The following is a 24,977-nucleotide window of genomic DNA, read 5'->3' on the forward strand; positions in this document are numbered from 1 at the left end:
TGGTCATTCTTCCTGATACGTCCTCAATACCCTTTGAACTGAAAACTTCACACAAAGGCTTATGATCAGTTCTTACCACGAACGAACCACCCCACAAAAAATGTTTCAACTTCTTAATGGCCCAAAACACTGCAAGTGCCTCCCTTTCTATAACTGAATACTTCTTCTCGGCACCTTTCAAGCGTCTGGAAATTAAAGCAATGGTGTTCTCAGGACCAAATCCACCTTGTTGTAACACAGCTCCCAAACCTTTCCCACTAGCATCAGTAGTCAAGATAGTCTGCAAGTTAGGGTCAAAGATTTTCAGTTTCGGAGCTTCAGATAAACTTTTCTTCAATTTTATGAATTCCCTTTCACATTCTTCATTCCATGCAAAATTCACCCCTCTTTTCAATAAGAGTCTCATGTTATAACAGGAACTGACAAAATCTTTAACAAAGTTATTATAGTACTCAGCCATTCCTAGATATCGCATCAATTTCTATTTTTATGTAGGGGAAGTCTAACCTTGAATAGTGTTCACCAGATCTTTCTTGTGTATTAAGCCGTCAGCAGTAATAGTGTGGCCTAAATAATCAATAGTGTCAACAGCAAATTTGCACTTTTCTGCCTTGATGGTCAAGTTGTGTTCGGAGATTTTTTCCAAAACCTTCCTGAGTCTTCTAGTGTGTTCCGTCATGTCATTGCCATAAACTAAAATATCGTCTTGGTAAATACACACTCCACAAATGCCCTTCAAGATTCGTTCCATTACCCTCTGGAAAACAGAGGCAGCAGAAATCAAACCAAAAGGTAGCCGGACTAACCTATAAGTACCAAATGGCTTAATGAATGCTGTTAGATTCCTGCAAGATTCATCTAACTCTATTTGGTGATAGACCAAAGTCAGCTCAGTAGTAGAAAATACTTTGACCCTAGACAACATGGATAACAATTTGAAAATATTAGGAAGAGGATACTTGTCAACGACCACACTCTTGTTAAGCCTGCGGAGGCCCACACATAACCTTATACTGCCATTACGTTTCTTCAAGATCACAATAGGGGCCAACCATCCTGTCCCTTCCACCTCCTCAGTTATACCTTGATCCTTCAACTTTCCCAATTCATTTTGTAACTCATTCCTCACTGCAAAGGGAACACAGCAAACTTTGCTGCAGTATGGTACTGCCCCCGGAGCTAGTCTGATTTTGTGGCAATATCCTTCATACACCCAATCTTGGCACTGAAAATCTTGATAAACTCTTTGTGTAAGACCGCTCAAAGATCAAAGGAGAAGACTTCTTGATCAGTCTTATTTATACTTTGTCTGTCTTTTACTATAATGGGTGGAGAACTGTTAGGATCTAGCATCACGCCTAGATCCTTCTGATGCCACAAACTTAAGATACTGTCACCTTTTTTAGAAACATAAATATTCCCTGAAGTGTAACGTTGATTGTATTCAATCAGACCTATAAAATAACCATGCAGATCAATAGGTTCACCACCATATGCACATGGTCTGATGTCAGATTTTAACAACTTGACATTTCCTAAGAGCTCCTTTTGATAAGATGAGTTAGAAATTATAGTGATTTTAGCGCCTGAATCAAATAGTACTTTCGTTTGATCCCGTCAACGAAAATGTAATCTAGAGGACCACTGAGATTATTATCAGAAACTTGTAAAACTATCTGACCACAGACAAAGTCAGAAGTATTTTTATTTTCACCTGACCGACTCTCAATTGAATCAACTGTTTGTTTAGATTTTCTTAAAATATACATTGTCAAAAAATAAGCAAGAACTGTTAATTGCTGGACAAGACTTATCATTTGCAAAATGGCCTTCTTTGCCACACCTGTAACATTTCTTTTTGACAGTATTTTTAGTTGATTCTTTGTTAATAGACTTGTTATATTTAGATTTACCACCTCTTACAATGCTAACATCCTTGGTACCATTGTTTTCATCACTTCAACACATCTCAAGGAATGTTCAGTTGTCTTTGCAAGTGATACCACTTCATCAATGTTACACCCTAGCATGAATTGATCACAAATTATTTCATCCAGTGACGCTCCAAACTTGCATGAGGCTAAACGTCTTAGATCTGTTAAGTAATTCTCAACAGTCTCAATCTTAAACTGATGTCTTTTGCCAAAATATTATTTTTCCAAAATAGTGCTAACTTTCGGTAAGTAGTATAAATCTAACTTTCTAATGCAGATTTTGTATTCATTCAGACTGATAGCTTCACTGTCAGGAATAGCACGAAGATGGTCAAAAACCCTCTTGACCCTCTGTTCCGAGACAGTGTAGTAACAACGCAGTTCTCCTTTCTGTAATCAGTGAAGTACCACACACCCTAGAGTACCTCTCAAATACCTTCTTCCATTTTCCCCACTTAATGAGTGGTTCCCCAGGAGTGAAAAAGAAAGAAAGGAGGCGCTGCAACATTCCGCATGATAAACGTTGAAAAACAGCCGAAACGTATATATCTAACAAAATATGAGTATTAGGTAAGAAATCCTATGGGAAAATCCCAGGGTAAATAAGTAGTAAGTGTGTGCCTGTCGCAGTATTACGACAGGCAACATGCAACAAAAAATAAATTAAAAAAAATTAGAAATCGGAAATGAAGAGAAAGAAAAAAAAATGTCAGCCAGCAGACGAAGTGTGCCTAATGGAACATCAGAAAATAGAATCACAAGAAACGCTGTATGAGGCTCAGTTGTCTCAAGAGCGAAGTAGAAATGCAGAGTCTCAGGTAATCCTTGAAGCTGAAAGAGTAAGAGCTGTGGAGCTCAGCAGTTCTCTTGAGCGAGAAAAAAAACTATGTGCCCAGCTTCAGTCTGTCGGTGAAAGGGAGCACAGTAGTGTACAAGATTCACACAGCACATAGATCATAGAGCTACAAAGTCAACTGGTTTGGCCGCCATTTTCTGGATGTATTTGGTTTGTATCTGAATTGCTTTTAACTGGGCTTCACTCACCAGAGCAGCAGCAACATTTTGTCTCAGCGTCTTTCACATGTGGTTTTGAAAATCAAAGGCGAGTTACGTATTAGTTACGTATGTATAAGCTGTCGATGGCATCTTCCCGAATAACGGGCTGCTAGGAGACTGCCACGTCAGACCAGAGAAGGACGCTACCGCAGTGACGTGTTGCCAGGATACCATTAAAATAAAACAATAAATCATGGACAGTCCGCAAGATTAGCTTAAGCATGTTTAACTAACGCAGAAATTGTAGAAAGAAAGCGACACAAAGTCTCACCGTCATCAGGAAACACTATGTTTGGGAATAGAAACGATGGCTTATCAACAACAGAAGTGTTGCGTCGGAGTTGGGATGCCGTTTCCACGCATAGGAAAGGTTTTTCTCCGCTCGTCGCCAGTGTTGAAAAGATATTCAGCAGGCATAGAGTAGCTGTCCTTGTTTTATTCAACTCACATTAAGATAACTTATCAAGACAAAACGTCCCAGCCTCCGCTCAATGTCCCAACGAACTCGCTTCTCACATTCTCTTCTTGGAATCTCCATAGTGAAGATTCCATACAGCTTCAGATTACATTTGACTACTTAAACAGATATAACAGACTCCCATTCCGAAACCATTGCAAGTGCTATCACATTTGTTCGACAAGTCGATGATATACTCAGTTTGCACAGTCTAACACCAGGGCAGTCACTGCACTAATGGTATGAGGCAAGGCCACGTTAAAAAAAACCTTCTCAAAGTTCAGAAGTGGAGGCACTTGACTTTTGTGACTGCTGACAACTACGTTTTGAAGGGACGTTTATGATAAAGTAGGATTGCTGGTTATTGACTGAATTGGGCAGCTTGGAGAAAGCAGAAAATGGTTTCAGATAAGTGTTGAGCTCTGCAAATATGGCCTAATTTTACAAGGGGTTCAGTGTTAATTTAAGATGCATCCAAGCCCAGGTGCACTCATATAGTGAGAAAGGCTAGTTTGGAAGACCCACGACCCTTATGTGACAGAACTATTACATCCTCTGTGTCATTAGCATGATTATCGCAGGATGCCTTGAGGGTGGGGAGGGAAGCTAATAAAGGTTATAAAAGAGAAAACGGTCAAATGGAGAAAAATCTCTTATCATTGAGATTTGCCATCACATGCCCTTACCCCTCCCTGGTCCAGCACAATATGCCCCTGCTTCACCAATAGCTTCTCTTTTTCATTCACGGCTATTGTCCAAGGAAGGTACTCCTCTGGACGTCATAACCAACTCATTTGATGTTCATGTCATGGTGCAGAGTGTTACGACTGATGACAAAGAGGATCATGAAAGATGATGGCAATGTCAAGTCAGTGAATTGTCATTCAGGGTGGATTTGTGAGTTTTATTAAAGATGCTCGTTTGTACATCTATAGAGAGGGCTGATAATGATCCGGGTGTTCATCTGCTCCTCCGCCCCCCCCCAGTGCAGTTAGGCTTTGTGGTGTGTTGCTGTGCAGTAGCCAGAGGTTCCTGCTCCTTCATCTGCCTCTTCCCTCCCTCTCCCCTCCCTCTCATGCCTCTTCAATTATAGATGTTTCCCACCCCAGTTGCCATTGGCTGATTTGAGGGTCCCATTCTCACATTCATATCTACTGTTTCTGCCAGCAAAAGCTCCTTACTACTTTAGACTTACCTAAGCAAGGGCCAAAGCCTCCAGGCACCGTAGGATTTTGGAGAGGTTGAGGCTACACATCTTCTGCCTATCCTGATACAAGTGAACACTACCTGAAATTATTTGCTATAGCAAATTTTGCTTCAATCTAATTGGTGGTGCGGACACAATTATGTTGTGAATTTCTTCTATGTTGTTTCTTGATGCATCTTTGTATGATAGGCTGTTGAGTTGGAAGGCATATCCATTACATATTAATTATTTTTCATTAAAAGCAATTTAAAAAAATGCAGTTTGAATTTTTTATTCTTGAGAATGGTCTTTCTATGTGATGGGATTGGCTCCTCATCCCAACTCTATTCTTTAATAATCAAAGCCAGAAATGTAATTTGAAGACCAAACCACAGAACAGAAGCATAGTTTGAATGATCAAGGGCCTCATTTTTTAAGATAAATAAATATCGTACCATCTGGGTTTAGGTGGTCCGTTAGATTTTCTGCCCCCCTTACGTTCCTCCTCAGTTCTGTTTATATTTGGGTCCTTCTTGTGGGTCCCTCGAGACTTTAGTTATTAAAGGTATTAGTTTAGCACAGACCTGGTCACATGACAGTAGAACACTCTTTACAATTAAAACACGACAGTACAAATGGGATAGAGAGAAAGATGTGATAGTGGTAGGACTGAGAAACAAAAATCATTTTAAAGTGGACGTAAAAGTGCCCAGCCTTTATTTAGATATTCCAGCACACGGTGTAGGTAACTCTAAAGTCTTGCAGTTTGACTGGAGAGAGTTTATTGAACGTTTTAGTTTTGCTGGTTTTGTGGATTTCTAGAGGTCAAGATTTGGATCACTATTTATTCACCTCGGGTAGTTTCAAGTTTCACATTCAAGTAGGTAGCTGAACCTTTTTGCAGTATTTTGTGTTTGGGAGCATATATCTTTTTTTCCTACCTATTCCTTGAACAAATAGATTAAAGACATGCAGTTCGAGCTTTTGACAACTTGATGGCTGGCCTAGAAACGCTGGCAAGAGTGTTTCTACAATGTTGTTGAATGTGGTTCCACCATTTGGTCTAATAAAGCTGGTCCCCATCTCTAAATTGGTATGCTGTTAAATGAACATTAAATAACGTAACAGTGTAAAAACAAAGTGGGTAAACCTTTTGATGGTTTAAATTCTAAGTTTTTGTTTTTTTTAACAAATCTTGTTTTTTTTTTCTAGATTTCACTCTTTTTTACTCTATATGGGTTATACACCGAACGCTGTGCGAGAGATGAAAGTGACCAAGTTCTGCAAAGTGATCAGTGAATTTGCCCTCGAATACAGGACGACCAGGGAGAGGGTACTGCAGCAGATTCAAAAAAGAGTGCAATACAGAGAGAGGAGCAAGACACGAGGGAGACTGATCACAGAGGTGAAGACCACTCTTGCTGTCCTCCTCTCCAAACTCATTTGTTCACTACCGTACATCTCACCACCTCATCACTTTCTCACTACTTAACCATTCACTTTGCCTTATTTATTTACTTCCTTGTCTCTCCTGTCTTTCTGCCTCTGTACCTCTCTCACAGCTCTTACAATCTTACTCCTTTCTCCCTGCCCCTCTATCCACCTATTTCTCTTTATTTCACTCTTTACAAAGTTATTTTCTCATTTTTGTCTGTATTTCCTCTAATGCAACTCACCCTCACTAACTCACCTCTCTTTAGACGACTCTCTAATTCACCACCTTCTCTTCTACACCCACCTTCTACCTTTTTAACAACCTCCTCTACCTGACTTCTCTTTTGTTCAACTCTCTACAACCCCCTATTCTATTTTTCTCTCTTCCTCACTACTCTCTTAACATGACCTGCCTTTCTGTAGCTCATTTCTCATTTTGCCCCTTTAGCTCACCACAGTTCTCTCACTTATCTACATCTGCATTCCTCTAAATCACTCTAACTCACCTATTTTGTTATATTTTGTATTTCCTCGTCTTATCCCTGCTACTCCACCTGACTCTCCACATTTTCATATCTGTAGCTCTCTCTACCTCACTTCAAAACTTTACCAATAATTCTTTATCCACCTGCGTCTCCAGTCTGCTTGGTATGTTTCCAAATTCCAGGTAAAGTGTTGTTGCAAGTCAAAAAATAGAGATCCACTTGCAAACAAAATAGCATTATCAGTGCTTGTTGAAGCTTTCTGTTGGTAGAATTTGGCTTTCATGTGATTTTTCATGCCCTCATTTATGAAAGCTTAACATACTTAAGTAGTGCTTGACGCCACAAGGGCTTGCTATTGCTGGAAATAGGTAACAAACTCAAAGTTGTTCTGAAAATGTGGCTGTAAACTGTTTTCCACTGGCCCCAAAAATCCTTATGGAGGCACTGAGATGAGCAGAGTGTACTTGACCAGAAAACTTTGACCTCTATGTTTTATCTGGTTTTGAAGCTTTTATACACAATTTACCTTCATAGCATAGCCTCGTTCCTCATCCCCTCATCCATCAGAATTACATTCCTTACTTTAGATGGTTGTTACACTTATTAGTACCAATCTATTTTTTATGCTCAATAAACGTCATTAAAGTTACATTTTCTGCTAACAGGGTTTACCTTTCTCAGTGGTTTTTTGATGATTACATAGAGTTATAAATAAGCTCTCTCTTTCTAACGCCACTACTGCTGTGTTGAGTTACAGAGAATATCATGTTGAGAGGCTTCCAGAAATCAAGTGTGTCTGAAAGATGCCCTCGATCTAATATGATTATGTCTATCAGGCATTGCATCCCATGTACAAGATGGCTCTGTGGAAATCGGGGTACAGCCAGCCAAAGTGCAGGGGTCCCAATGTCTTTGGAAATAGTTGAATGATGAAAACTGGCAATTGGTGTGGAAACACTTGCTGCATTTATAGATAAACAGTGCACTTGTCCCTGCCATGGTAATCATTACAACAAGCAAGAAACATAAACACAGAGGATTTCATACCCTACCAAATTTTTGGGAAGGGTGTCATGCAGAATATAAACAATGTGGCGTGGTCTTGGATGTATTTCAGGTTGTGTGATATTTTGCCAGTTGTTAAAAACAGTAAATTGATATGAGCATTTGAAAGTCATTCTGTTCAGCACACATAAACATACGTTTTCCGATGGATACTTCTAACTTCAGCTTCCTTACCTTAAAATCCTTCTCACGTACCATACCGGATCTGGAAAATATTTTCAAAGCAGTTCTCCGATGTACCACTAGCTGGTGGCGTATGGCTTTATGCTGACTCCACACAGCCCTGTCCTGGAATTGAGCAGAGCTGCGTATTAGCACAATCCTTGCTCGCAGACCTTAGATCCATTCTTTCCATGGCTTCATACTCTAATTCAGAGCTATGCTCCCAAAATTGTTGTTTTTCAACTGACATCTGAAACTATTTCAGTATACTAGGGAACAGTGTTCCTATCCAAAACTTCATGTTTTAAGCCATGCCATGACTGCAGCAGTAGATGTCAGTCACAGACACACATAGTGCATGTCTTTGGTATCTGCGCTGGAGACTTGACTCTATGCGATAAGTATGCTGTTGTGCATCGGAATGCGATCCAAGGTCGGCAGGTGAAGCTGTATGTCTACGAACACTAGAAGTAATTGTGGCCTTTGTGTAGGCCCTGTTCACGCTCTAAATTTTGGTCCTGTGACTGCTTAACTTAACATTCAAAGTCCTCTGGGAAGTCCAAGTCTAAGGCAAGCATAAGAAAGTGAAGCAAGGCTCAACTCCATCCACCTGGTCTGACTTCAAAGAGAAGGCGTGGGGGTGTCAAGATGTCATTTGCACCCCCTTTGAGGTCCTAACCAATTCTTCAGCTGGCCCCAATATGCCCCAAATTTCTCAGATTGTTGTTGATCTCCCAGCAGATCAAGGCCTTCAAGGAAGCCATGCTGCAAATTTTGGGTGTGCTTTTACCTCTCACTGGTGCACTTTCAGGGCCAGTGAAGGTGCAGGGCCCCCAGTCGGGGTACAGGCAGCAGATCCTTATCCAGCATCATCTGCCTCTTTAGAAGCCCTTACTTGGCCCTAACCAGTCCTGGAAGAGACTTCTTTTCTGGCCCAGAGATGCACACTGTTTGCCGCTACCCCATCACTGGTGCCAACACCACTGACACAAGATGATGATCCAGAGCCAGCGCCAGTGTCCTACCCCAAACTGACTTTAGCTTCATTCTGAATGATGTCACGCTATGATACAACAAAAGGGCAACCAGTCATTGTGCTCCCTGATTCTAACCCAGTGTCCCTTTCACGTCGCACCCACCAGCAGAGGCTCCATTATCTCTTTGGTTCTTGTTCACGTACTTTATCAGACCAGAGAGCACAAAAAATGTTGAGTATAATGATGGTGATGACTTGCACCCCACACTCACTATACTGAGGAAGCTTTATATATTAATTTCCAAAATGCCAGTGGGTTTGACACCTTGAATGAGACAGAGCTTGACACACCACTTGGGCCATCAGTGGAAGAGCGTGCCTCTTTTGCACTGGTGATCCTGAGGCACTAGAATTGCAGCTACCCTCAGTTGAGACTGTTAGACCTGGCATCCTTGGCGTGGTCTCCCCTGTCTTTTTTGCCTCTGCTTCCTATGTTTTGACTGTGTGCTGGACTTTGTTTTTGCCGGTTTTAGTACTCTGGGCACTTTACCACTCCTGACCAGTGCTAAGCTACAAGTGCCCCTGGTGGAAATTGTATGTGTAATTGGCTTTTCTGTGACTGGCCTATTTGATTTACTAGTAAGTACCTAGTAAAGTGCACTAGAGATGCCCAGGGCCTGTAAATCAAATTCTACTAGTGGAACTGCAGAGCTGATTGTGCCACCCGCATGAGTAGCCCTGTACACATGGCTTAGACCTTCCACTGCAGTGTCTGTATGTGCAGTTGTAAACTTCCAATTCGACCTGGCAAGTGTACCCACTTGCCAGGCCCAAACCTTCCCTTTTTGTACATGTAAGTCACCCCTAAGTTAGGCCCTAGGTAGCCCCATGGGCAGAGTGCATTGTATGTTAAAGAAAGGACATGTAGTGGTGTGTTTTTACATGTCCTAACAGTAAAATACTGCCAAATTTGTTTTTCACTGTTGCAAGACCTATCTCTCTCATAGGCTAACATGGGGGCTGCCTTTAAATTACTTAAGTGCATTTTCCCTTTGGGAGTGGATAGAGATGGAGTTTGGGGTCTCTGAACTCACAATTTAAAAATACATCTTTTGGTAAAGTGCCACTTTTAGAAAGTGGGCATTTTCTTGCTTAAGCCATTCCGGACTCTGACTGGTTGTGTATTCCCTGTCTGGGTCAGACTGACAGTTGTGCTGTTTTTGAACCTTCACTAGACAGTGACACAAAGGGAGCTGGGGTGTAGCTTGCATATCCTGATGGGCCATCTGGGCTAGAGTGGAGGGAGGAGCTGACACTTACACCTGAATGGGCTGTGCCTGCCCTCACACAATGCAGTCTCCAACCCTCTGGTGTGAGTCTTGTGCCAGGCCTGGGCAAGGCAGGAACTTGTGAACAACAGAGACTTTCCTTTGAAGTTTGCCAACTTCAAAGAGAGGAAGGGGTATAAGTAGTGGACCCAAAACCCCAGATTTTTAGATTACTTTGGGATTTAAGCAGAACCTCTTCCAAGGAGAAGAGCTCCTGTCCCTTTGCCTATGACTGGTCTTTGCTTGGTTGGCCTGCAGCTGCTGCTTCTACCTGAGAGAGGACAAAGACTGGACTTTGTAGTATGTTCCTCCTTGTTAGGGTGTCTTCAGGGCATGGATTGAGCTTGCCTCCTGTTTTGAAGTCTGAAGGTCATCAAAGACCTCCTCTGCCAGCACTTGGACTCTCTGCTGAGACTCCTACCCTGCTAAGTGGTACCTAACCAGTCCCTGGGCCCTTGAAAGGTGAAGCTGTAGGAAGCAAGGTGGAAATCCACTCACAGGAGCCGTGTATGGACAAATTTGATGCACCACCTGCACAAGGGCAAAAAACAAATTGACGCACCGCCTGCATCACGGCTGGGAAATTGGCACATCACCTGCATAGCGGATGGAGCAACAAAGCAGCACCTGCTTGTGGCTGCTGAAAACAACGCAAACCCCACACAGCGCAAATTCTCATCGTCATGCGGCCGGATTTCGCTGGGCTTCAAAATCATCATGAACCTGCCCAGACCCGAGGGGCCCGTCCGGAAATCGACGCATCGCTTTCTTGCTGGAGAGAAAAGCAATGCATTGCCTGTCCGACTGGATAAGAAACAACACACGGCCTCTATTGCGAGTAGAAATCGAAGCAATGCTGACTTTTCTGACACACGCTCACCCATGTGGCTTTATGTTTTGCGCAAACCAGGTACTTTGTGTAACAACAATGCATCCATTGTTTTCTATGGTTTAAGACTCTTTTATTAAACAAAAATCATAACTTTACTTGTTTATGTTGGATTTTTCTAAACTGCGGTGTCCATTTTGTAGTGTGTGCAATGTGTTACTGTGTGTGTTGTTGCAAATACTTTACACATTGCCTTTGTGATAAGCCTGACTGCTTGTGCCAAGCAACCAAGGGGGTGAGCAGGGGTTATTCTAAGTGTGTATCTCCATTACCCTGACTAGAGTGAGGGTCCATGCTTGGACAGAGTGCAAACTGACTGCCAAAACGACCCCATTTCTAACAGACACCAAACAAATATTTTAATGGAGATTTTGATCCAGAACCTGCAACTTCTAAGCCTATGCTTCCTTTTAACAATACCATAACTGATACTGGGTTGAAGCCTTGTTTTTGCTCACTTGTGCATAAGCAGTTTTTCAGATATCACAGGCTGATATCTGGTGATCCGTATTTATTCACAGGGCATCATACTCCAGAGAATATTAATGTAGAGCCCTCAACCAGTATAGTGAACTCTAACACATTCCCTTACATGCCTCTGGTTAGAGAATCCAAGACGATTATGCTCTTGACAAGCACATTTTTACTTTGGCCAGTTCCACACTAGTCTCTGTCAGTGCTGTTTGTTTGCTGAGCTCCCAACAAGATGTTGCCAGCAGTTCCAGAAGACCTTAAGTCCTACTTGGCCCAGACTATCCATGATGGGCAGGGCACAACCAAATGTGTTATTCCCACGGATCCTAAAGACTGCCTGGGGAGGCCAATAGGTACTGGTGTTGTCCTTCATCACAACGCGTGAATGAGTTCCATGGGATTCTCCAGCGATGTCCAGGCCTCCAATGGATGTGCCTCTTGATAGGTTCCACCCTTTCAGTGAGAGGTCAGACTCTTTAAGGACAGTAGAGCTACAGCACGCCCTTAGGGGCTATTGACCCCTGCCAAACAGTTCCTTCACCAATTAAGGGGGTTTAGAGGCTATTCCAAAAGACTGGAGCATAGACAGAGACAGCCTTCTCAACCATTGAAGTAGCAGACACCACAGTGCTTTTGAGAATGCAGACACAGGACTGGCAGGAAGCAAGCAGGCTAGCGGGGGCATCAGTTCTCCAGTACCTCTTTCTCTGCTGCATCATCCATCAAGCCTCTTTATGTTGCCGAACTTTTGGTAGGTAGTATTCAGCATTTGCTCCCAGGATAGATGGGTCTTAATGAACATTCAAAATGGTTATGCAGTTCCTTTTCTTTCTGCCCCCCCCTTGTGTTGTTCCCACACCAGCGCAAATTTTAAATCTGCTTGATATCTTTGCTCCCTTTTCTTGTGCTTGTCCCTCCCCTGAAGCATAGCTTTGTTACCTTCCCTTTGATTGAACGGCTTGTTTGCTTTCACTTCTCACATTCAGGGAACTACTTTTTTCGCTTTTAACAAAGCATGGGTTTGCCTGTGTGTGTTTTGTTCTTTCGATTGTGTGTTGCTTACCCTGCAAATCTCTGCACTTTCTACCTCACTGGCTCCTCATGGTGCTTACAACCTTCCCTCCAGGTTGCCCATAGTTTCCCCCAACAGTCCAGCCTTTTTTTCCATTTAATTTTTCAGATAGAGACTTCTAACTGCAGATAACTCACCTTGTGACTATCCCCCAAAGGTCAGATAGGATCCAGACACTTTTGAACAATACCTTTAAGCACTGGTGTGTGGCGCTGTTTGACTCTGCTCTGATGCAGTTCTGCTCTGGGAATGACTTGTGAGGCCTATATAGGTGCTACGCTCATGCATTAATGTCCATTTTTTTCCTTCTGCACCACCAGACGCAAATCTGGATCTATCTCTCACCTATTTGAGACAGCTTTTCAACAAAACCTTAACAGTGTTCAAGGGAAAGATCACTTCCTAAGATGACAAGATTCAAAGCCTGTTAGGACTGTTGCAAACAAGTGTCTATGATAGGCCGGCATTAGGTACAGCTAGAGTCGAGCCATGACTGTAATGCCTGCAGTTACTGCCTGTTGATGAACTTAAAGACCATGCGTGACCACACTGGAAGACTCCACAACTAGATCTGTTAAAGTCCAAGGGTCAGTTCTGGCCTTGTTCTCAGTCCAGAAGTCGCAGGATTCATTCCAGAAGTCGATCATCCTCTTCTTGGTCTTCAGGAAAGTCAAATAAAAAACATGAAGAAACCAAGCAAGACTCTGCCCCTTCCTTCTATTTGCATTCTCCTGAGAAATCACAAAGGCGTTGCCATGCCTTTCGATCTCATTCCCAAAGTCAGTCAACCTCAGAGCCCATCTCTCACCCCATTCCTGCAGAACCTGAGTTTCAGGGTCTGTCTTTGACACCAAGGCAGGTCAAAGAGATATTCCAGGGCATGCTCCAGCTCTTTGGCTCTTTATCCAACTTCCTTTGACATGGCTATGGGACCACTGGCTGGTTCGCCGTCAGCGCCAGTTGGTCCCTCCAAATCCACCACTGGGCTCCCTCTGGCTCTTGCACAGACTTCACCTCCGCCACCATGCTGCACGTCTGTTTCTGGAGCCTGTACTCCAATGTTGACTGCACTTAATCATACGACGAGGTACCCATTTCTGCTCTCCGCTTCCCCACTTGACTTGCCACTTCCACAAGGAATGACACATACATTGAACTCCTTATGTGGTACGGATTTAGACAACAATTACTATGCAGGTGATGGTAAGAACGTTGGTCTAATGGCTTTCAAGAAGCCAGTGAGCTTGAGACTTCCCTTGAGTCTGAACTTCTCTCACCCTCTAGTTCTGTCACTGAGGAGAGTGCTTCATATGCAATGGTGATGCTCAGGGCTGCTGAGGATCTTGACCTCCAGCTCCATACCTTAAAGGTCTAAACCAATTTCTTGACTGATGTGCTCCAGCCAGGGCAAACATCTACTGAGCACCTCTTGCCTTTCATTGAGGCACTTACAGGTACCCTTCTAGGGGTGTGGACCAAACCTTACACTCGCCCTCCGGTTAATCACCGAATTGCTAGATGCCACCGCTGTGTCTCAGGCATCCCTGCATTTTTGTCTCAGCACCCTTCCCCAGAAAGCTTGGTGATGCAGCTGCCCACATGCTGGACGAACCCAAATAGATTACTGACTACTCCCCCTATAGGAAGTGAAAACATGTGGAAACCTTTGGAAAGAGGTATTTTCTTCCATCAGGTTGGCCCTTACATATCTGAATTCCAGCTGCCTTTTGGGTCCCAGGCTCTTCGGGATGCAGTGGCTCAAGTCATCCGACATATCGCAGAAGCCCTCCAGCCTGTCCTTTCTGACACCATACTGTATGGTCATGATGCTGCCAAGTTGACAATTCGTTGTGGTTTGGATCCCACTGATTCCATTGGGTGGGCCTTTGGCACCAGCATTGCCAATCGTCACCACACTTGGCTGCGTTCCATTGTTTTTTCAGGCGATGTTCAATCGCCCCTCATGGATGGGAAACACCATTTACTATGCAGTCTTTACAATACAGTGCCTTTACCACGCATATGCCTTTACAACAAAATGGTAAGTATATATATTTGGGTAAGGGTGTTTTTATTGTTTATGGGTGAGTGAAGGTATTTGTCAGATGCCTGCACACACTCAGCATGCACTAACCTGCTATCCGGGGCCAGCATAGGCAATGGTGAGAAGACAGTCCATCCACTCTCCTTGGGGTTTTGCAAGGGAAACAGATAGTACTGTTTGCCAAGTAGACCACCCAAGGGAATAGGGGTGTGGACAAAATGACAAAAACAGTCCACCAATGTGGTCTACAATTGAAAATCCCTCATGCTGTGTCACCTTATGCGTCTCTGGAGGCTATGTGTACTCTGGAGTGACCTGGCATGCTGGTATCTGCGTAGAAGGAGATCGGGGAAAAGGTTTAAGTGAAGATGTGACACTTGCATCACTCTCCTCACTTCTCCTCTCATACTCACTCATTCATATGTTTATTAGAGCTCTCACAATTAGTTGGTGGCTGTATAGTGGGATCACAGAGTTATGAAGGAGTTCGGATCAGCACCTCTTCCGAATAGTTAGCTATGCACAGAAAATGGAACCATAGTAGTTCAGGTTACTTGGCGGTTCGACTGGAGTTTGAGTTTGTGTCACTTCAGTACCATAGCCTGTAGTTAGTCAGTGTTCTGTCAGTCATGCACAAACTCTACCATGACATTCAATCGGTCATGCTTTGTGTATCCAAGACCTTCCTTCAGTCGTGCTTTATGTATGCACAATCTTTACAATCTGGGTACACAACGTGCATTGTAAGTCATGTGTGATTTAAGTCAAAGCCACCATTATATGCGCGTCAGATGCCCAAAACATGATGCCTTGCAGTTTCTTGCCAAAAGATAATGTCTCTACAAGCTCAATCTGAACACTGGAAAGTGCTTGCAGCTTGTTGAGCTTAATGAACAGTACACGTTCCGAAGTGTGCTGCTCAGCATGTGCGCACACATGAGGTCATGTCACAGAGCAGCTGGAGAGCGAGGGTGATGCGACTGATGCTGGGGCCTGGACGGGGAAGTCCTGTACCAGCGTCGCTGCAGACAATGATCCTGAAGAGGATTTGGGCCAGCGGCACAACCGGATTCAGGAGCTGGTTGCAGGGAGACCGTTTTCTCCCAAGGCAGAGCTGACAGGGTGCGGTCATTGGGCGTGGCTATATAAGCCTTCGGCATCCAAGATGGCCGCTGGTCACATGCTCATGGCCCACTTAATGTGCTGGCTGGGGGGAATGCTGAGAAATGTAGTTTGGCGATTAGAAATAGTTGGTACAAGTCCTAAACACATCTTGACGTGTTCAACCAATCATTCATTCCATCTCACACCTACGGTGCTGTGTGTATATTGTAACCTTATGTCAGTACCTAGAACGCAATTGACAGAACTTGCCTGTCCATATACTGACATAGGTGGGGGCCACAGCTTGGGTGTCGCACTTGTGATCGTAGACACTCATAACTGTATTAGATGCTAAAGGTTTTTAGGTTTTAGGATGGGTAAGGGCATTTGGGGGATAAGGGTATTTTTTAAGGTTGTGGGGTGGGTGAGGGTATTGGGTGGAAAGGGAAATTTTAGGGTTTGGGTGAATAATTATATTGGGTGGTAAGGGTAATTTTAGGGTTTATGGTGGGTAAGGATATTGGGTGGTAAGGTTATTTATAGAATTTAGGCTCGGTAAGGGTATTTTCAGGGTTTAAAATGGGTATTGGTATTTTAGGGTTTAGCGTGGATAAGGGTATCTGGGTGGTTGAGATATTTATTTATGGTTATTGGTGGGTAAGGATATTTGCGTTGTAAGAGATTTGTAGGATTTAGGGTGGGTAAATGTATTTCTGTGACAATGGTATTTTTAGGGCTTAGGGGGTGGGTAAAAGTATTTGCACAGTAAGGGTTTTAGAGCTTGGGGTGGGTAAGGATATTTGGGTGGTAAGGGTATTTTTGGGGTTTAGAGGTGAGTGACTTTGGGGTCGATAAGGGAATATATATATGTGTGTGTGTGTGTATATATATATATATATATATATATATATACATACATCACATTTTAAACGTACAAAACCAGAGAAATTCACATGTTATAGATAGAGCTATCTCAAGTAACTGTAATTTGTGCCATAAGGTAACTATTACTGCAAATGTTGCAGTTATAATATCAATGATGCTATACAAGATCTCATCAATTATATAATATGTGGAGTAATTAGCTGTGCATGGCAAAGGCGCGAGTTATAGTTACTTGAAAGAACTCTATAACTGCTGAATTTCTATGGTTTTGTACAAGTAAATTGAGAACCTAACTATAACGTCCCTGTAACCTTTGCTTTTTCAGTGAATTTCTCTGTTTTTTTTAAATTGTAAAGTAATTTTAATTACTATACATTATTCCAACCCCGCTGCACTCTGCATATGGTCGTGCGTAGCGGGGTTGGTCACAAGGCGTAGCCTGCAGCCAGACCTTGCAGCAAAGCACTTATAACCAGCCAAATCTGTGTCATGCACCTCCTTTGGCTGTCTGTTTGGGCCGGTCTGTCAGTGGATCTGTGAGTGGGTGTCAGTGTCTGAGTGGGTCTGAAAGTGGATGTGTGACTCTGAGTGGGTGCATGAGCGTCTGAGTGGACACCTGAATCTCTGAGTGCATGTATGAGTGAGTGAATTAGTGCATGAATTAGTCTGTTTTTTTCTTTCAAATGTTTTCAGATTTGCAAATATTTTGGGAATAATTTGGGAAAATTCACGAATTTTCACAAATACCGCACATGGTGATGAAAAATTATTTTAAACCTATAATTTGCCCTTAAAACACACCTATACCATACCCATGGGGTCAGGGTACCATCACCCTGCCCCCTTTTGCCACTTTCAGTTTGGATTTTCACCCCCAGGGACCGTGCCCCGTGAAATCAAACAGTGTCAACAACTTTCTAGTCAGGTTGCAGTCAGCCAATTGCAAGACTTCTTTTTGCACGTGTATTCGTGAAAATTTGTGAATTTTCACAAGTTATTTACAAACTAATCCTGAAGTCATCGCAGCCAGAGATATACACATTTATTTTCCCTTTAATACTTCAAAAATTATTAAACTGATTTAGTCTAAATTAGCGAAAGCATGATCTGGGTACTGGAAGCTAGCTTTTTGCCAAATTTGGTGTAATTACGTCCAGCAGTTCGTGCTATAGACAAGGAATTGACATGGGAAAAGATACTTTTTTTTTACACCCCCCCTCTTTTTTTCTCGCCCCCCGCTTGACAGCTCACCCTGAAACTTTCACTGTGCAACAAGTTTCACTGAGACATTTTTTTTGCAGGTGAATTTCTCAAATCAAATCATAAACATTTATAGAGCGCGCTACTCACCCGTGCGGGTCTCCAGGCGCTAGGGGGAAGGGGTTACTGCTGCTCGAAGAGCCAGGTCTTGAGTTGTCTCCGGAATGCGGAGTGGTCCTGGGTGGTCCTGAGGTTGGTGGGGAGGGAATTCCATGTCTTGGCCGCCAGGTAGGAGAAGGACCTCCCACCTGCCGTGGTGCGGCGGATTCGAGGGACGGCGGCGAGAGCGAGGTTGGCAGAGCGAAGATGACGGGTGGGTGTGTAGAAACTGAGGTGGCGGTTGAGGTATTCGGGTCCCTTGTTTTGGAAGGCTTTGTGTGCATGGGTGAGGAGTCGGAAGGTGATCCTTTTGTTGACGGGAAGCCAGTGCAGGTGTCTCAGGTGGGCGGAGATGTGGCTGTTGCGGGGTATGTTGAGGATGAGGCGGGCGGAGGTGTTTTGAATTCGTTGCAGACGTTTCTGGAGTTTAGCGGTGGTTCCTGCGTACAGGGTGTTGCCGTAGTCCAGGCGGCTCGTGACGAGGGCGTAGGTCGCGGTCTTTCTGGTGTCGGCGGGGATCCAACAGAAGATCTTTCGGAGCATGCGGAGGGTAGAAAGCAGGAGGATGATACGGCGTTGACTTGTTTGGTCATGGTGAGAAGTGGGTCCAGGATGAAACCAAGGTTGCGTGCGTGGTCTGAGGGGGTCGGTGCGGTGCCAAAGGCCGTGGGCAACCAGGAGTCGTCCCAGGCGGTCAGGGTGTTTCCGTGGATGAGGACTTCCGTTTTGTCAGAGTTCAGTTTCAGACGGCTGAGTTTCATCCAATCTGCGACGTCTTTCATTCCATCTTGCAGGTTGGTCTTGGCGCTGGTGGGGTCCTTGGTGAGGGAAAGTATCAACTGAGTGTCGTCGGCGTAGGAGCTGATGATGATGCTGTGTTTGCGTACGATGTCGGCGAGGGGGCTCATGTAGACATTGAAGAGAGTCGGGCTGAGCGAGGAGCCTTGTGGGACGCCGCAGATGATCTCGGTGGGGTCTGAACGGAAAGGTGGGAGGTAGACTCTTTGGGAGCGGTTGGAGAGGAAGGAGGTGATCCAGTCCAGGGCCTGTCCTTGGATCCCGGTGGAGCGGAGGCGGGTTATTAGGGTGCGGTGGCAGACGGTGTCGAAGGCAGCCGAGAGGTCGAGGAGGATGAGGGCGACTGTTTCTCCATTGTCCATCAGGGTTCTGATGTCATCTGTGACTGAGATGAGGGCAGTTTCTGTGCTGTTATTGGCTCGGAATCCGGACTGAGAGGGGTCGAGTAGGTTGTTGTCTTCAAGGAAGTTGGTAAGTTGCTTGTTGACGGTCTTCTCTATGACTTTGGCAGCGAAGGGGAGGAGCGAGATGGGGCGGAAGTTCTTCAGGTCGCTTGGGTCCGCCGTAGGTTTCTTCAGTAGGGCGTTGACTTCAGCGTGTTTCCAGCTCTCGGGGAAGGTGGCAGAAGAAAACGAGCTGTTGATGATGGTCTGGAGATGCGGAGAGATGATGTCGTCGGCTTTGTTGAAGATGAAGTGTGGGCAGGGGTCCGAGGGGGCACCGGAGTGGATGGAGTTCATGGTGGCTTTGGTCTCTTCCGTGTTGATGTGAGTCCAGGCGTTGAGGGTGATGGCTGGGGTTGTAGGTTCTGTGGTGGTTGGCTGGGTCTGGTGTCCGAAGCTGTCGTGTAGGTCGGTGATCCTACGATGGAAGAAGGTGGCGAGGGAGTTGCAGAGGTCTTGTGAGGGCGTGTTGGCATTGGCGTTAGGGTTGGAGAGCTCTTTGACGATGTTGAAGAGTTCTCTGCTGTTGTGGGTGTTTTTGTCCAGTCTGTCTGTGAAGGAATTTCTTTTGGCGGCGCGGATCAGTTGGTGGTGTTCGCGGGTAGCGTTCTTGAGGGCAGTCATGTTATCTGCAGTGTGGTCCTTGCGCCAGGCTTTCTCGAGGGTGCAGCAGGTTTTTTTTTTTATTCCTTGAGGGTATCAGTGAACCAGAGAGGTTTTTTGGTGTTGGTCTGTCTTGGGAGGCGTCTGAGGGGAGCGAGGTTGGCTGCGCAGTTGGTGATCCAATGCGTGAGGCTGAGGGCTGCGTCGTTGGGGTCAGTGGAGAAGGTGGGTTGGTTGTCGCTGAGAGCGGAGAGAAGCTGTTCCGCTGGATTTTGTTCCACTGTCGGCGTGGGATGGGTTGTGTGCGGAGGTGGCGAGTCTCGCGTCGGAAGGTGAAGTGGACACATCTGTGGTCGGTCCAGTGTATAGCGGAGGAGTGGCTGAAGGATACGTGGTTGCTGGCGGAGAAGATGGGGTCGAGCGTGTGTCCGGCGATGTGGGTGGGGGTGTTCACCAGTTGCTTGAGACCGAGGTTGGCGAGGTTGTCGAGCAGGGCGGTGGTGTTGGGGTCGTTGTTCTGTTCCAGGTGGAAGTTGAGGTCACCGCGGAGGATGTAGTCCGGCGAGGCAAGGGCGTGCGGGGAGATGAAGTCAGTGATAGAGTCGCTGAAGAGGGCGCGTGGTCCAGGGGGTTGGTAGATGAGAGTTCCTCTGAGGGTGGTCCTGGGGTCGGTGTGAATCTGGAAGTGCAGGTGTTCTGCGGCGAGGGGGGTGTCTTCGGTGGAGGTGGTGACGTTGATGGAGTCCTTGAAGACAATGGCGATTCCTCCACCTACTTGGTTGGTGCGGTCTCTCCTGGAAATCTTGTAGCCGTCGGGGATGGCTATGGCGATGTTGGGGGCCAAGGAGGCGTTCATCCAGGTCTCAGTGATGAAGGCGACGTCCGGTGCGGTGGAGTCCAGGAGGTCCGATAGTTCAGCGGCGTGCTTGTGGACGGAGCGTGCGTTGATCAGGATGCCTTTGAGGTGGTTGTTGGCGCGTGGGCTGGCGGGCGTGGTGGTTTCGCGGTGGAAGGTGAGTTTGCAGGTGTGACATACGAAGGGTCCGTGGGTACGTTTCGGGTTGGTTTGGAAGCAGGTACTGGAGCGCCCCGGGTTGAGGGCGTGGAGGGTGATGGGGTCGTAGCGGTGCTGCGGGGTTTGGGAGTGCTGTGGGCCAGGGGTCGTGGTGCTGGGCGCGGTCCAGGCGCAGACGGGCTTGAGCAGAAGAACAGGAGAGAGAAGAGCCAAGAAGAAGGTAAAGAAGAAGAGGAGCAAGGAGTCAGGAGCAGAAGAACAGAAGAGAGAAGAGCCAAGAAGAAAGGTGAAGAAGAAGAGGAGCGAGGAGTCAGGAGCAGAAGAGAGAAGAGCCAAGGAGAAAGGTAAAGAAGAAGAGGAGCGAAGAGTCAAGGAAGAGGAGTCGGGCAGAAGAGGAGAGACCTGAGAAGCAGAGGATACGAAGAACACAGATGAAGAACACAGATGAAGACAGAAGAAAGCACACGCAGGTCGCGGTGCAGAAGAGAAGGAAGAAACACAGATGAAGTACACAGAAGAAGAACGCAGATGAATAATACAGATGAAGAACACAGAAGAAGGACAAAGAAGAAGAGAGAACACGCAGGACGGGGTGCAGGGAAGAAAGAAGAACACAGATGAAGAACACAGATGAAGACAGAAGAAAGAACACGCAGGACGGGGTGCAGGGAAGAAAGAAGAACACAGATGAAGAACACAGATGAAGAATACAGATGAAGAACACAGAAGAAGACCAAAGATCAATTCAATTCATAAAGCTTTATTCGGCACATACAAATGACCATAAAAGCATGAACAAAGAAGAAAAAAAAAAAAAAAGACAACAGTACGTATTTACAAAGACATTGCAATTAAAACTAACAGTTATTAATTATAGTTAATGGCTCATTGAGTAATACATATGATCATTCATAAATATATAAAATGAATATAAAATACATTAAAAACTCATACTTTTCCTGGAATTGATGCACTGATTTAAAAAGGTGGCAGTGTAAAAACAAATATCTGCCGATTGCAGATTAAAAATTAAAGCCATGGCATGTTTAACCGTACGTGTTCCGTATTTAACAAACAGAGGTTTCAAAAATACTATACGAAAACATGTATACAGTTTACAGAACAGCAGAAGGTGCACAGTGCTCTGTGTAGATACATTATCGCACCTACATGGCCCAATCGGGTGTTTCTTAATGTTTGGATGGGCTACTAAACAATGTGCCATCCCAAATCTTAGTCTGGTTAGCACAAATTTATGTGAATTCCTAGTCACCATAGTTAGGTAAGATGGAAAACCCTCCATTAGATTGTATCTATTATAAAAAATGACGGAGGACAATGATCCGGCTATGGTTGCTCGTTTCCTTTCTGCATAAGTTAGGAATATACTTTTCATTTCTGATTTGGAGATCGTGGTTGCTGCACTAGGATTATTTAAAATATTCAGATTAAAAATGTCTGAAAAACAGACAACAACATATTTAACCCAGGGAATATCTCGATATTTATCCAAACGTAAGCAATCCTCAACAATAGTTCTGTTAAGTAGCTTCTCATCGCCAAGCCAAAAAGACCGCCAGATCATCAATGGTCTAAGTGATATCAGATCAGTTAAATAATTAATGGCTAATTCGCGATGGCTTAATTCAGTTGAGGCAGAGATGGGCAAAAACAGGAGCTTTTTTAAAAACATATTTTCCTCCAACTGTAAGTTGTAGGTACAGCTATAACCCCATACTCCTGCCCCATACAGGGCAATAGTCACACATCTAGCTTGGTAAATCTTGAGCATATCCCTGGTTCGACGATCCCCAACTTTTGCAGCAAATCTATAAATACCATAAGCATTTTTTCCCATTTTATTCCGGATGTTATTAAATTCATTGTTCCATTTCCTGTCGTTAGAGAAGGTAATACCTAGGTAACAAAATGTATCCACCTGTTGCATCTTTTCACCGTCTATAAAAAAGGCATTTAACATTTTAGCTTTAGCTCCGCAGGTCATGGTATGCGTTTTTCCCTTATTAATTACTAGTTTTCTATCTTTAACAAAGGAGGAAAAACTATCCATTAGTCGTTGTAATCCGACAGGTGTTCGAGAGAGTAAAACAGCGTCGTCGGCATATAATAACACCGGCACCGGAACACCGTTGATCTGGGGAGCATCAGCATTAACCTTTTTTAAAATATCATCAATTCCATTAATAAATAAAATAAATAAAAGAGGCGCCAAAACACAACCCTGTCTAATTCCTCGTGTAACACAGATTTTTGGAGTACATTCTCCTCTGGTTCCAAAACGTACATTGGTTTTCAATTTCTCGTATAACCTAGCGAGGAAAAAGATTATGCCTTCTGGGGCTCCTAAATTTAACAGAGTTGGCCATAAAATGGAATGATCTACCATATCGAATGCGCTGCTCAGGTCAGCAAAACAAAGATACAGGGAACCGGGTTTCGCTTCAGTATACTTCCCGATCAGTAGATCAAGATTGATGCACTGGTCGAGCGTACCTCGTCCCTTCCTAAAACCATACTGGCTATCAGCCAGTATGCTATCCTGCTCAGCCCATTCCTCTAATCTTACTAACATTACTCTACTCATAACCTTGACTGAAGAGTCAAGGAGAGAGATCGGGCGGTAATTCTTAGCGTCAGATCTACTTCCCTTCTTATGAATTGGCACAATGATTGATTCACCCCAAGTTACAGGGGCCTCGGCACACACGGCAACATTAAAAACAATGGTTAAAAGGGGGCCCCAGACATCTGGCGCAGCTTTATAAACGTCTATAGGTACCCCGTCCGGGCCCTGAGCTTTCCCTCCTTTGCTAGCCCATATACCATATTTGACCTCACTAACGGATATATCCAAAGGCAGAGTAGGCCACTTATTGGGACTAGGATCATTGACTTTATCAGAGTCAAAAATGCTGGAAAAATGTGCAATCCAACCCTCGCTAGAAACATTAGAAGTCAACTGTGGTGTTTTTTCATCCCTTAGACAAGGCGAGTTGACCGTGGCCCAAAATAATGTACAATTTGATAGTTCAGCAGCTTGGTTGAGGGAATCCCAAGCCTGTTGCTGCAGTTCACCCTTCCTCTGTTTGAGCGCACATTTATATTCCATTCTTAATTTATTTACTAGTTTTATGTCCCTGGGCCTCGCTGCTAAAGCCTGCTTGAGGCCAGTTAGTGCGGAGGTGCAAAGGTGATTAAACCATCTTGGTCCGTTCCTACTTTGCCTACTATTGCGACTGGTAAACTTGGCGTCAATAGCTTTATTAATTTGGTTAAAACAATATAAAACCCTCTCAGAGTCAGAAGTATTTTTTAAAATAGAAGCAATGTCCAGCAGGCTCTCATTAATTATGGAGCTAGTTAAATCATCGGCTCTTTCACCAATCCATCTTAGCCTTACACCATTAGTCCTATGTGGTTCTACATTAGAAATAATAATTCCCACATCCACCGAACTACCGGCCCAAAGGGTAGTGTCCAGAATAATACGGTTGTGGTCACTTAGGGTAGTTACTTCAATTCTTGGTGGATCACAGTAAGAACTAATATTAGAAGATGTGATCACATGATCAATGACCGAGCTGGTGTGCCAATTTTTAAAAGTGGGAATGGGTAAACCATTAACATCTTTACAGCACTCCACTATTTCCAGGTCATAGCAGCCCATGAACTTGTGCAGTGCTTCCCCATAACTGTTATGTCCAAAATGCGGGACATCCCAGCCGGCACTGTTAGTAACCCCACAAACCCTTTGTGTAGACAAATCGCACAAAGTAGTATTGAAGTCCCCTACCCAGATGAAGTCAAATACAACATTCTGTTCCAGACATAGATTTTCGACAGCGGCGGCTAAATCTGTTACTACTTTAACCCGGGTAACATCAAAGATGTTATTATAATAGTTAATCAATAAAACATTATGATCTTTGTCATCCACAAGCCAGAGGATCTGCACAAGGTCCCCTACAGGTATATACTTTTTAACCACAATAGGACGACAGATCGTTACAAGTATAAGGAGACCGCCTTTCGCTCTACCTATACCACCTCCCAACGCCGGTAAATTGTAAGAAACGAATCCCTCATAGTTAACTTCATCTTTACACCATGTTTCTTGAAGACATAAAATGTCATGGGCATTAACAAACGTTAACCATCCCGGATCCCTCTCCTTCGATTTCAGCCCT

The 24,977-nt window shown here is 44.4% G+C and overlaps 1 protein-coding gene across 1 annotated transcript in view; it reads left to right on the plus strand.

The window, feature by feature from the left end:
* LOC138268219 (FH1/FH2 domain-containing protein 1-like) overlaps positions 1–24,977 on the plus strand; it is a 1,001,023-nt gene that overhangs the window by 814,101 nt on the left and 161,945 nt on the right. Inside the window, exon 20 of the mRNA XM_069217669.1 lies at positions 5,846–6,038. Coding sequence (XP_069073770.1) covers positions 5,846–6,038 — 193 coding nt within the window. The remainder of the gene's footprint in view (positions 1–5,845; positions 6,039–24,977) is intronic.

The sequence above is a fragment of the Pleurodeles waltl genome, chromosome 12 (genome assembly GCF_031143425.1).
Source record: "Pleurodeles waltl isolate 20211129_DDA chromosome 12, aPleWal1.hap1.20221129, whole genome shotgun sequence".
NCBI lineage: Eukaryota > Metazoa > Chordata > Amphibia > Caudata > Salamandridae > Pleurodeles > Pleurodeles waltl.